We start from the raw sequence: 13,705 nt of genomic DNA, 5'->3' as shown, positions 1-13,705 counted from the left end.
CGCAGTGGATTTTTTAGGTGAGACACAGCGTGCGCTGAACTGAGCCCACCCTTTAATCCTGAGGTTCATCTGCCGGGGCCGAGTGAAACTCGGACAGTGGCAGTGAGGTCCCCAGGATGTAGGTTTGTTTAGAGCGACCTTCTCTTAGATGGATTGCCTCACAGGGCTAACGAGCTCCATCTGCCCGGGGGGCTGGGAATCGAACCCGGGTCGCAGCGGTGAGAGTCCTGCACCCTAACCACTAGACCACCAGAGGCCCCAAATACTTACTGTGTCTGGAACTCACAGGCATTTTAAAGTTTCTTACAGTTTGAAGGTGAAGAGATATTAGATGAGAGTTGTTATGCTTTAAAACACAGAGTCATACCAGAATATATTACTGACCTCACAGTGCTTAACGCTCACAATGCCAGAGTTTTTATAGTTTTTTTTCTTCTGTCTTTTCTTTTCATTGATGCACTCAAATTCAACCTGCATGAATGCAAATAAATACAACAGAGACGCTATAATATCATTTATGCAACAAATTTAATAATCCTTTATTCTAGGACTGGTACTTTGGGCTTGTATTAAAAATGCAGTTCATTTCACAATCAAGCAAAATTAAACCCAGCCTGCCCAATATCAGCAAGAGAAAAAAAAAATCATTATCAGGACAGAAATCCTCTCTTACCCAAAAGGTTAGTCATATGTTTGTTTGGACAAAGAAATTCTGTACTATTTTCTCTCTGAGGATTCTGCTAACAATTTTCCACTTGGTAAAGACATGGCAAATCAAGCAAAGCATCACTGTTTCCAGCAGCTGTGGCAGTAACGTATGAAATAAGAATTATATGTTTAAGTTTTCCAAAATCACTTGTCGAGGCTTCATCAACTAAACCAATACCTTAACAATAGACAGCTAGCCAGGTTAAGCAGCTCCTGCCCTCATCAATGCTGCGTGATGGCACAATGCAGCGTGTCTGGTTCATGAACAGCCTGAAGCAGTATTCTAGACATGCCTTCTGGCTCACTGACAGGAACAGGTTCTGCTGCTTGGCTTCAGTTAATTTTTTACAAAGAGAATTTGCAACTCGTTTCAAGTGAAAAAAACGCACTAACAAGGACAAGACTCGAGAAGTCTACATGCCTCTGCTTACCCTCTTTTTTTAGACATTTCACCACCAGCATCATTTCTATGTGATGGAAATTGTCTTTCAGGGACTTGCTTTTGTACTATGTCATTTGGTGAGGTACTCACTAGTAACAGATACACAGAAGCACTGAGAATCCTTCCATTACATTTTATAATCCTCCAACCAGAGCTTGCTAACAGGATGCTTGGGGAAAAGATACACCTTACAGGAAGGAGAAAAAAACTCCACACTAAGACCAGCAGTTCTCCAGATAATTAAAAGCTTCCCATCCCTTTCAGGCATACAAGATCAGTTTTTTCAGCAACTGAGGATACAGTCACATCTATGCTTGCCTCAAGTAAACTTGAAGAAAGTTGTGCCAAATCTCCCATAGGTGCAACTGATGTCAGAATTCTGGGAGTAAACAAAGATCACACTTGGGGTATATAAAGTCAGGTTCTAATGTGCATTAGAAATATTTTACAGACAACAAATTAATCAGATCACACATTATTAGAGTAGGTATGGCCACAGTTCTTATCAAAACAACTTCCTTAAGTCATTTCCAAAAACAGCACAGGCACAGATTATAACTTAAAATATCTCTTATTTAAATTAAAAGAGACTGCACCTATTATGGTATTAGGGGTGCAATAAAAATTGATATTTGTATTCTCAAGGAGCCTTTACATAACACACTTCACACTGCACAGGAACTCACTATCATAGCTTGAAAACAAGTACGTGCTTTTATGTCAAGGTGGTTAAGCTAACTTTTGTCTTCTGCATGTAAACCCTGCCTATTAAAAGGTTTGCAAATTGTTATAGTCTGTAGGATCAGGAAAAGCAATATTACTTTAAAGAAGAGCCACCTAGACTAACACATTCAGTTGCATTTTTGTGCAGTGGCATAAACACTGACTTTTTTCATATTCATCAATGTATGCATGATAACTGATAAGTGCCACACTTTTAAAATAATTTTCAGTAAAACCTGAAAATAACAGTACAAGCTTTGCCCTTTAAACAGTAGTTAAATTTGTGCTGCATTCTGTCTTTTGACAATCTAATTTTTTTTCATTTCTGTATTTTTATGATTAGTGAAATTTGTATTGATGGTTGGGTATTTAGCTATGTAATACAAAAAACTGTAACCAAGATATTAATCCTAGGAAAATCGATGCATAATGTAAATGATGATTTCGCCTCAACTACAATAGCAGTAGTAGCCTAACACAGCTTCAACACCTGCAAGTCAGATGACATAAGTTTTGCTCCAAAATGACTAAAACATCTTATCAAGAACACACAGGCAGCTTAGACTATGTAAGACTTACAGGTGAGGACCGAGATGCTTCCTTCAGTTTTGACATTGTCGTTTGAAAACTTCCTATGAGATCATGAGACCCATCATTATCATAGTCATAGCACTCAACCTAGAAGGAGGCAATAGAGTTAGTAACAGATATGGCCCTACAAAGCCAATAAACACTGCAAACCTGAACATTCAAAACATTCTTATTTTTCTCACATCACTGAGTTTTTCCTCGCATTGAAGTCTAAGAACTGCACAGAGTTGCATTTAAAAAGCACAGGTCAAGACTGAGTAAAAGCCAATACACTCAGTTTCAGATTTAATCTTCCACTCAAGTGAAAGGGAGACGAGAAAACTACGTAGTGTTGTATGAGCAAGTAACATCAATTATATTGAACTATGCTTTGAGAGTGATGGGGTGCTGGGAAGAATAGAAAAACAATGTAGGGTTTTTTTACACTTATCATGCATCTGAGCATCCAGCTAAAAAATTAGTAAATCAGTTATTTCGCAATCATGAGATTTTTAGTAACACTTTCATACTACTTTATTAATCCACAAAATAACCCAGAATTTATAAGCATATGAAGGTTCAGCCCTAAATCTAGAAACAATATTTGATTTTTTTTTTTTTAAGATTAGCAAATTTAAACAGTGGATCTGTTAAAACTATGATCCCCATTTCATGGATCTGAATATCAACTAAAAATCTCTTTTTCTGTGTTAAGAGTTTAATGCTAAGCTTTACTATTCAATCAATGTATCTTTTAACAGCCCAATCTACCAAAGAAAGCAGAAGAAATGAAAAGCAACTTCTTTCCTCTTTAAGAATGTGATCCAACTGCATTTCTATATAAAAAGCTGGTTATTTATCTATAAAAGCACATGCTAATTCCACCCACTTCTGACATTTTATTTCAGTTCAGCAACACAGACATGCTAGTTAGTCACAGAAAAAGTATTAAAATAATTTAATAAAGATGATAAATAGTAACAATAATAAATCAAGAGTCAAAGTAGGAATCCCACATTATCTGGAATCTAAACAAACTTCAAGAAAAATTGTCAGAGTATGTATGGCTTAAACCAAACAGCTATTTTCATGTCCATGTTCCAAGACTGAAAATATTGTACGTTACGTTCAAGAAACAATTTAACCAACTACTTGAACATTTCAGTTAGAAATAAAAAAGTAAAACAAACAACTTCAACATACCCTTGAGCTTCTGAAAGAAATTAAGTTTCTGAAAACAAACAGTAATGTTGAAGTACAAAACATGATGTATAGATTGGGAGTTCTACTGCATAGAACATGCCTGTTGCAGTTTGCACTACTCCTACAACATTTTGAATGCACTAATAAATAAATGCATGCACATGCACTGAACAGCAACTTAAATCTCATAAAAACAGCTACACAACCAGTGGACTAATTAATGTTCATAGCAGATGCTATGTAAATTCTTCTGAATGCCATAAATTATGCCCATCAAATATTCAGCCAAGTGCTTCAGAATCCGGAATTTAAAACTGAAGACAATTCCTGAGCCAATAGTTAGGACACCTGTTAGCACAGTTAGTAGTTATTTCTTTTTTGTTTCAAGGACGTCAAAGTTTGTTTTGCTTGACATATTTGACCCATCTAAGCCAATTTTTAATACTTATTCCAGACAAGAGAGAAACTTTTTTTTCCATGTATGTTCCCCTGGACACACAATAGTTCTATGGAACCATGTGATAAAATTGCACATATATATTTTTCCCAGCAGAACTAGGCAGCTTGCTCCAGATGAAAGGCTCACATTTTCAACACACAAAAACTTCACTGAGTGCAAACACACTCACATGGAACATAAAAATGAATCCAGAAGATAAAGAATTACCTTGGTTTGTGCATTGCTGGGGATACACAAACTAAGACATTAAAGAGGTGAAAAGCCACTCATGGAAAAATTGCAGGTTTTACTTACTATGACAAACAGCCCATTATGCATGCAACTGTGTGCACATAAAAGTGTTAAAAGTACTGTTTAATCCTTCAATAACATTATAATACAATTCTGCATTTTAATGTTTGAAGTGATAGTTCCTGAATTTCTAAGTCAAGGCATAATCCTACTGCTGTCTGCAAGTTCACTAGTCCAAATCAAGTCTATTTCCTCCAGACAAAAACCTACACTTTTGAGGTAAAATTTGACAAAACAGACTTTATTAAAATGATGGCAGAGTTGAGAATAAGTCTTTATACATACATTTAGATCAATGGTCTATACTTCTAGTATGGCTGCTTATTGAAAAAGAAAAATATATTTACATTATACAGAGATTTAAGAGCTGTCATAGCTATTTTGGGGAAAAGGGAAGTGGAAATGAATGAGTGAGAAAACACAGAAGCAGTAAGGGAAGCAGGTTCTGGGCTTGTAAAGTTGCTCATTAGTCTCCTCTATAAATATGTATTTAAATCCATCTAGGTGCTTGTAACACCCAGATCCCTGTGGCTGCTAAGCATTTTCCAGGACTGCCTCAAGTCATATGACTAATATCTGCCACATGCAAATCATGCTCTCAGTTTTCCTTCCCAGAGGAAGAACAGCAAGTATAGTGATTTGTTTCATTTGGGTTTTTTGTTCTCTTTTTCAAATGCTAAAATATTAGATTTCTAACATAAAGAGCTTAAATGGCATTTTGATAGGTTATTTAGCTTCAATTCCACCCCTAAAGGGGATTTCTGAACAAAAACAGTCAGAAGCTAAACACAATTTATTCAAGATAAAATTTAAAGATACAAAGCACTAAAGACCAGCCCTGGTAGAACTATCACTTCATAGGTTTGGTTCATTTTCTGAGAGAAAGTCCAGTTTTATATGAGAAAAAAAACGTTGCTAAAACTGGTATTCATAAATTATATCTGGTCCACATCTGTTATGCCTGGTATATTAGGCAGTAAGTATATTAAGAATTTCATTAGTGTTACCTGTTGCACCAATAACAAAGTATTACAAGATCCATTACATAGAATAAAGCATATACTAGCCTTTACCATGCATCTTTCACTATACAATATCTGAACACCACCAATATTGGTTGATGCAATGCTACAACTATACAACCAAAACAAGAAACTGAATCGGACGTTTCAAAGATACTTGTGTTCAACTGGTTTCCCAGACTTTCAAAGACCAACTTCTACCAGATAATGCTTCACAAATGCACATTGTTTGCTTTTTCCCCCCCCCTAAAACATGCAAGTGTATCTGTGACTTTGAAATAAGAAATCTAATACTTTCAATTAAACTTGAAACAAAAAGAAGCAATAACTAGAATAACACATTTTTCCTTTATTATATATTCCCATTTTTAATGCATTAATTGATACACACATTTAATACACATTACCTTAATTGACTTATCCATGTCACTGTAACATAGAGAATTGAGAGAGATTTTAAAGGGCCTCCAAACAGGATTCAGGTTATTTTTAATGACCTGTTTAAAAAAAAAAAAAAAAAAAAAAAAGGCCAGAACAACACTGTTCACAAGACTGGAAGGTAATCATCAGAATGGGTCATACCTTCATGCCATGATTTTTGTATGCAAAAAAGCAGTTGACTAATGCTGCTGTCAATGCACTCTGAATCTTAGTATATATAGTATATAAACAAACTACTCTTAACATGCAATACTATCATTCAAAAAGAGATGGTCTTTTTCAGCTCTGTATTTTTCTAGACTTCACTGTCAACCACTATATCCTTCAGACACTACACTGTAAAAAATAAATTTATCCTTATATAAATAGATATCGGTTGTTTTCTTTTAATAAACACACATACATACATATATACACACATATATAAAGGCATGAGTTACCAAAAAAAGTGTGGAACAATATCACACTGGAATTTCTGAATACATCAGTGCTCTGGAGGTTGCAATTCACTTACTATTTATTCTGAAATGCCATTTATGGAAATATTTCCTCAAGAAATTCATGGTATAGTAAATAGAAACGTGCATGAGGACAAAAGGCCTCTCAAGCTGAACGCTAAATAAGTGTTATTTACAAATACTGAAGGATCTTCAAAATTTATCACCTGGTAAGTATCTGTAAATATACCCAATACACCAAATAACCATCTTATAAAGAACCAGAAACTACACACAACATGCACTCCTTGATTAATAATACCTAACAATAGTATTACTTCCAACACTGTAGGAGTGCTGAGAAAGAAATCTCCCTCTTGAAAATGAAAATAATAAAAATAATAGTTAGTACCAAAAAGAGGGTTTTAAATTTGTAACATAAAGAACTAATCCACTAGGCTAGAAAACAAATTCTAGATTTATTACTGAAATTGGTGACTGAAATTCTCATGGAAAAGACACAGCTTAAACAGAAGAACCACCTCACAAGAGAAACTATTTTTAGAAGTCTGACACAAAAAGGATTTATACTTCCTCAATATTCATGCTTCAAAATGAATATGGTCACCACTTCCAATGTACTTCAGCTGTGATTAGGCCCTGAGCTTCCCCTACAGTCAGATATTCTGAACCTGCTCTTACCCTGTCAGTTGTTGTCACTGGACTACTCTACGTCCTCCTGGGTGAAGGGCTGCTGCTGCTCAAGCACATTTTTCCTCACCCAGCATTCTCCTTGGCTTGCCCTTGCTATGCAAGCATTCAGCACAATTACTTTCATTAGCAAACTGTACAGCCAGGTGACACTGGCATGAATGCCTAAGTCCTACCCCAGCACTGGGTAGAATGGAGACAAATATGAGTGTGCAGTACCTTTTCAAAACACTTGTTTTCTCCTAGACTGCAGAAAGTTAAATAAAAAAAAAACAAAGTATTTTCCTTTCAAATAAATCAAAATCAGAATAATGAGAATAAGACAGATTTTTTTCTATGAGAAAAAAAAACAACAGTGAAAGAGTTAATGCAATTTCTAACTGGTCTGCATGTCAACTCCCAGGCCATTCACTTATTTATGTAAGGCACTGTATCTTTAGTGCTGTAACACACTGGAAATCAAATAACTTTAGTTTCTTGGTTGTTAACTGAAAATATCCTACCTCTGTTCTGTGAACCATCACCCAGCTTCCATCTCCAGTCTGCTTGTGGAATTCCAGATAAGGATCTGACTTTCCAAAAAAATCCTGTATTTAAAGAACATGCAATTATCTCAGAATAGCCTGTAGAATGAATACCATTAAATGCTAGTTAAAACACACTTAGGTTAAGAAAAAGTAGATTCAGGGAACAAAAGCTTTAGATGAAGAAATACAAGTCTGATTATATTACCACTTGAGAAAAAGAGAAAGAAAATGGGGCATGTCCTTCAATTTAGGATAAAAGTGTCCACATACCAAATACTTGACAGTTCAATTAAAAGAATACTTGTAACTATTACAATGGATAGACAGGAAATTAGGGATTTCATCCAGTTCAAAAGAAGTATAATCAAATCAAAAGGTAAAAATAAAAACATTTTTTCAATTTTCTTTTTAATTTTACTTTTTAAGTCTTTCTAAATATAGTAATTTTAGGCAGCCCCAATATATTTAATGTAACAAATTGATACACACCAAGTACACTCTTTACCATTTATTTCAGAGACGTAACAGGTAACCATTTATATAGCTATTCAAACCAATGGATATACCAAAACTCCCTTATATTTATGAATAAATGTAAAGATTTACATCTAAATGGGAGCATGTTGTTCATGGACTATCCCTGCAATGCAATTTTCTTACTCAGAAATACATTATAATTCATTTCAAAAGTCAATGAAATTACTCTGTAGCAATCTTTCTTCAATTTTGTTTTTAGCCTAAGAAATATCTTAATGGATTTTATTATTTAAGCAAAAATGAGAATGAAAACTTAAATGTTTCCTGCTTTGACAAGATTCTGATTTTACTACTTTATCAAAGAAACAGCAACCATTTAAATACCTTATTGTCCAGTTTCCTTGCTTCTACTTCCAATACAACCACCCTGTTATCCTTCACTTCTTCTGCTGTAATCTAGGTAGGTAAACCAAATACTTATTTTTCATTGAGCAACTGCACAGTTTTATCATATTCACAACATTCCTATAATAGCTCCATTAAAAAAAATAATGTTTTCTCACAAATGAAGCATAAAAAAAAATGAGAGAGAGAGAACAATTTCATTTGATATTGGGATTCCATGCCATTTATTTACCATAGATGATGGCACTGACAAAGATATTCCCCAAATAGTAGCAGAGCAGATGCCCTAATTATTTTGATGTATGTGATGGGACTTATAATAGAGAAGGTGGGCTGCTATTGGATGACAAAGCTATATTAGTGGAGGGAAAAAAAACACTTTACAATATTTTTTACAGCACTATAGAATAGACACATGGTGTCAAAGCCACTAATCAACCAACTAAAAAACAACCACAAAAACATTTAAGGATAAACTCTGAAGAGATTTATTTCCTTAATTGTCTTACCATAATGCTTCCTCTTCCAGCAGGTTTGCCATTTTTAAGTACTAACGGTTTAGTTAGAGTCCTGCTAGAAACTATCTGCCAAGACAAAATTTCAGTATCAAGCATTACTAATGCAATTTAATAGATTTTCAAAGGAATGAAATGAAGTAGTGAGGTATTTTCATTTTAAGAATTTTTCCTTTATCCTGAAGATGGAAGCATTGCATTTACTTCCCATAATCTTCTATAAATAAACAGGTAATAGCTGACACACTTCAAAATTTTAAAATACATGTGCAGATGAACATATGCAGAGCTTCAGGAGTAATATGAAATTAAATGTTTTCTGGGAACATGATACACATACATGGACAAAGATAACATCCTAAGTTCCAATCTCAAATTGTTCTTAAGGTTTTTATATGTACCCTTCAAACACATTCAAGGCATATCTCATAAATGGCTTCAGCAAACAGATTTGTAAACACAATGTCTGTCATGCGAACAAACAACAACCTCCGCCCTGCCCTCTTTCTCGCAGATTTTATTTTACCCTGTTCAAGTAATTCTTCTTCAGAAGTATGTCTACTCATTCTACAGGTTCTTCTTTACTTTAAAAAAGATTGATTAATTTTAAATTGATACTGAATTGCATTTCACAATTCTTCCATCTTCATAATGCACTTAAAATAAAAATACTTTAGACACAGGGCAGGAAAAATCCCAAGACAACTCTCCCGAGAAGTGTCTTCGAAGAATCTATTCAAAAGAACAAGTTAAAAAGAAGCTGCCCAATTCTGATAGAACCAATAGTACAATATGGTTGGGAAATTGGAGTAAAATCTGCAGCTGGCAGAACTAGGATCACTGCTTGCATTGACTGCAAAGCAGACTACAAGGATAATATGGCCCTTGTACATATTGTACATAGTGTACATATTGTACACTCATATGTTCTTCTACACCAATTCTCTTTTTATTGAGCATAAAAAAAAAAAGAATTTGAGTATTAGAGTAAGTAAACAGCAATTACTACTTTGTGCTCATTGACAGTCCACTTACTTTCAGATAGCAATCTAACAATTGCCATCCTAGAATACATTTCAGGGCATCATCTCAAGACCTTTTGCAAATAAAATGTATATTCACTGAACTGAGGCTTGAAAAAATAAGTTAAGGGAATCCTATTCAACTTAAGAGTACTTCAACTACACAAGAACATAGGTGAAAGTTGGTAATGATTTTCAATAACTCATATTTTCTCAATTCTAAGGCAAATCATCCCCATACTTACTTGTCCCAGCGTACATTCAAATTCTCCTAAGAAGTCATCATCACTCAGATCAAAGGTTTTGTTGTCAATGTCATATATTCCAAACTTAAGTTTCTGAACAATCTCAAAATAATAATCAATTAAAAATTTCTTGGCAAACTTTGGGTTCAAGGAATTCTTAATTCTTTCTGTGCGATCAACCTGCAATTAGAAAGATACCACTTTATCCAGGATTTCACAAACTAAACAAGCATGCAAATCAAATAGCATTTTATTAAAGATGTTCAAAAGATCTTACTATAAAGTACAAAGCCATATCTTCCTACAAACCTTTCATCAAATATAAAATATATCACAAAATATTATATTTTATATACATATCATATTACAAAAACCACTGCTGTAAGTAAAGGATATTTGAGAACCTGTTTTTCCATCGCTCCCTCACTGCAGGAATACCTATTCCTGCACAAGGAAGACCAACATAGAATCGCATGTTGTCAAATCCAGGATGAGACCCTAGTTTTGGAAGTACCGTATTTACAAAAGCCCACTTAAGCACTTAGAAAGCTTCTTCTGTTGGGCCACACATGGCTGGGGGAATGGTGCTAAAAATCATACAGGTGTAAGTATTTAATAGAAAACAATCATTAGTGTGCTGCCTGTATAACTATTAGAGACATAATCTAATGAAAAGTATTCAGAGGTGCTGGTGTAAAATTAAAATATTTTAATGAAATCGTACACTACAGCGTTTTAAAAGCTCCCACAAGTTAGAAAGTGTTTTTAGCAGATTCATGAGAAGCATCAGATTGTACCTCATACCACTGCTGACCACTTGTGTTCTGGAGAAGCACACACAGAGGGTCTGACTTGGAACCAACATCTTTATCCAAGAGATTGGTGCAGGCAATACTCAGCTCCACCTTTGTCACGCACTGTGCCGCCATCTGTTAAACTAGAAAGCAGCGACAGAAATCATTATTTTTTAAAGTGACTAAAAAGCAAACAACTGAATTGTCACAATGCATTAATTCTCTGTCTGATCACTAGAATTGTTAGCTTGTCAGGAGTGATGATTTGAGCCTAAAAATGCAAATTTAAGGATTTATGATGTACCAACATTACAATATTATTAACGTCTCACTCTTAGCTTTGCCACACAGGTAGAAAAAATTTTTTCTAATTAAATTCAAATTAAATTCAAAATCTGTACACAAAAAAAAAAAAGATCAGGTTTCTTGGAATGCTTGAGGAACTAAATGAAAAATGGGATATACCTCAAAGAAAGCACAGTGGTTTGAATTGCTGACAATAAAACTTCACAAGCTTTGAATTAAATCCTGTAAAGCCTACATGAATGCCAGTATCCTACAATGTAGATATTAATAATAATTCAGTGAATAAGGAAAAAAGTCATATAATATACTCCTCCATCAAACTTTTATAGCAAAATGCTGAAACCACGAGCACAGTAGAATCAGAAAAGGAGTTTAGGTGGGTAACAGGTGATCTTGCTTCAGTAAACCTACAAAAACAACTACAAGTTTTTATAATAGGGATAAACACTTTGAAGTCAAGTAGCAACTGAAAATTAAGAGGAACTGCTCTTTCTGGAGCTTCATTTAAATAAAAAGAACAACAGAAAGCCTTCTTACATTTCCTCTTTAAGTGTCTCTATCATTTTCCACTGGAACTAAGACCAGTAAATATTACAAACCTACAGAAACTACTTCATTCCCATGCTGGGACAACATGCATTTGCAAGCCCAGTTAGGCCTGAGCAGCAGATTATTTTTTATATATATATATATATATATATATATACACACACATATATACATATATATAAGCCTCTCTATAATTATACACTTCAAGGATACAGGTAAAGCAGACTATCTTGGAAATTCCCAAGCCTCTTTAGTTTCAGGTTTTCCTTCTCTCCAGTAAGTCTACAGTCTAGACAAAGTATCCCTCTGGATTAATTTATCTTGAAATTGCATCAGACACTCAAGAAGGTAGAAGAAAAGGTATCTGCCTCTATTTAGCCAGCTTACTTGCATCATATACATGGTGTATTTGAATTTGAAACTATACTTAACCCAACCCATCTCTCTCCCTTTCATTGTATTCATAAGACTTTTCATAAATAAGAATGGATTTTTTTAGAGGCAAAAAGGGAAAGGAACATGTAAAAGAGGAAGAACAAACCAAAAACAGGAGAAAGAAAACACTGTGGGGTCTGAGGAAATTTTCCAGAGGCTTCTTGTACTCCTAGGGCACACTTCACCTGCTGCCTCTCATCTCTGTTTTGCTGTCTTAGTGATGGACTTTTTGGAGACTGAAGTACATATAAATTATCTATAAAGGAATCACTCAAACATGCACGCATATATTTTATTTTTAAGATTCATGGAAATCTTTCTGCATCTCCCAAACACCTAAATGTGATTTCATCTTTGAGTATCTTTTGTTCCCAGTTTTAGTCATTGTCCTTCAGGGGAAAAAAGGGAAGCTCTAAGCATTTGAATAGTTTTTAAACCAATGGTTTTTTAGGCTTAGAAAGCATACCTCTTAAAAGCAGTTTGCCCCCTTTTTTCTGGTTCTCTTTTTATTCTGGTATTTTCCATTCCCTATTACTTTCCTGGCTGCCAGGCTGAGCTCATTAACAAGCAGTGCCTTTCCCACAGAATCCAGTGCAGACCAGTGCAGACCATACAGTTCCTTAATGGTTGTTTCCAGGAAAACAACTTTCTGCTGACAAAATGATGCTCTAACACCTGCTGCAACAGCAAGTAAAATGGGTTTTCATGAAATTCAACTGAATTCAAACTTGAATTGAGAGCTATTTCTCAAACCAGTTAAAATTTTCTTGCTTCAACTTGCCTGAAACTTCTCATTATTTGGAGTCCTTGAAAGCACTTGCAGCCATATTTCTTTTGTCAAGGTAGTATTTCCAAAATCACTGGTAAATGGATAGCACCCAGTCACCCTAAAAATATGTTGAGCGTTTCTTCTTTGCCTCTGTGTGTGTGTGTGTACACATGTCCTACTTCTCTTATATATCAAGTATTTTCTCACATGAACACATCGATTCTGTTACTTACTCTCCTCCTCCCTGTCATCAATTCTCCCACTATGCATCTAATGCAGAAAAAGGGTAGATTTAGCAAAAGAGGTGCTGTGCAAAAAGCATCCTTCAGCACGGAGAAAGGAAAAGTAAAAAGGCTGCTTCCCTTCCCTGAAACACAAATGGTCATTTGAGATGCAATAATTGCATCCATATTAGTTAAAAGACAACTTGTAACAAGAACATGCATTTATCCAAGTGAAGGATACTCTACTTAAAACCCAGATACCAAAGCAAAACTTCCCAAATGCAAAATATTCTAGATACCTGACTAGATTACTTGCACATTTGGGATTCTGGAATAACTTTATCTGGACAGGTTATATTGTTTGGGCTCTGGTAAGGATCAGTTTTGACTGCCAGTAAGTTACAACACATAACAAGAGATTCACTTATT

At 34.8% G+C, this 13,705-nt stretch overlaps 1 protein-coding gene across 4 annotated transcripts in view; it reads right to left on the bottom strand.

Annotated features, from left to right (window-relative positions):
- Nucleotides 1–13,705, bottom strand: part of CPNE3 (copine 3) — a 28,482-nt gene that overhangs the window by 8,007 nt on the left and 6,770 nt on the right. For 3 of the 4 annotated variants that reach the window (XM_017826487.1, XM_017826486.1, XM_017826488.1), the window contains 8 exons: nucleotides 10,997–11,136; nucleotides 10,200–10,379; nucleotides 8,927–9,001; nucleotides 8,397–8,468; nucleotides 7,512–7,595; nucleotides 5,827–5,916; nucleotides 2,453–2,551; nucleotides 385–471 (listed from right to left, as the gene is read on the bottom strand). In XM_017826487.1, the coding sequence (XP_017681976.1) occupies nucleotides 385–471; nucleotides 2,453–2,551; nucleotides 5,827–5,916; nucleotides 7,512–7,595; nucleotides 8,397–8,468; nucleotides 8,927–9,001; nucleotides 10,200–10,379; nucleotides 10,997–11,128 (819 nt within the window). In that variant the 5' untranslated portion in view covers nucleotides 11,129–11,136. Of the gene's footprint in view, nucleotides 1–384; nucleotides 472–2,452; nucleotides 2,552–5,826; nucleotides 5,917–7,511; nucleotides 7,596–8,396; nucleotides 8,469–8,926; nucleotides 9,002–10,199; nucleotides 10,380–10,996; nucleotides 11,137–12,749; nucleotides 12,890–13,705 lie in introns of those variants that run through there. The other variant, XM_017826489.1, reaches the window with a different exon arrangement.

The sequence above is a fragment of the Lepidothrix coronata genome, unplaced genomic scaffold, assembly GCF_001604755.1.
Source record: "Lepidothrix coronata isolate B3197 unplaced genomic scaffold, Lepidothrix_coronata-1.0 Scaffold127, whole genome shotgun sequence".
Lineage (NCBI taxonomy): Eukaryota > Metazoa > Chordata > Aves > Passeriformes > Pipridae > Lepidothrix > Lepidothrix coronata.
The sequence above is the reverse complement of the archived record's forward strand: the minus strand, read 5'-3'. Positions and strand labels throughout refer to the sequence as shown.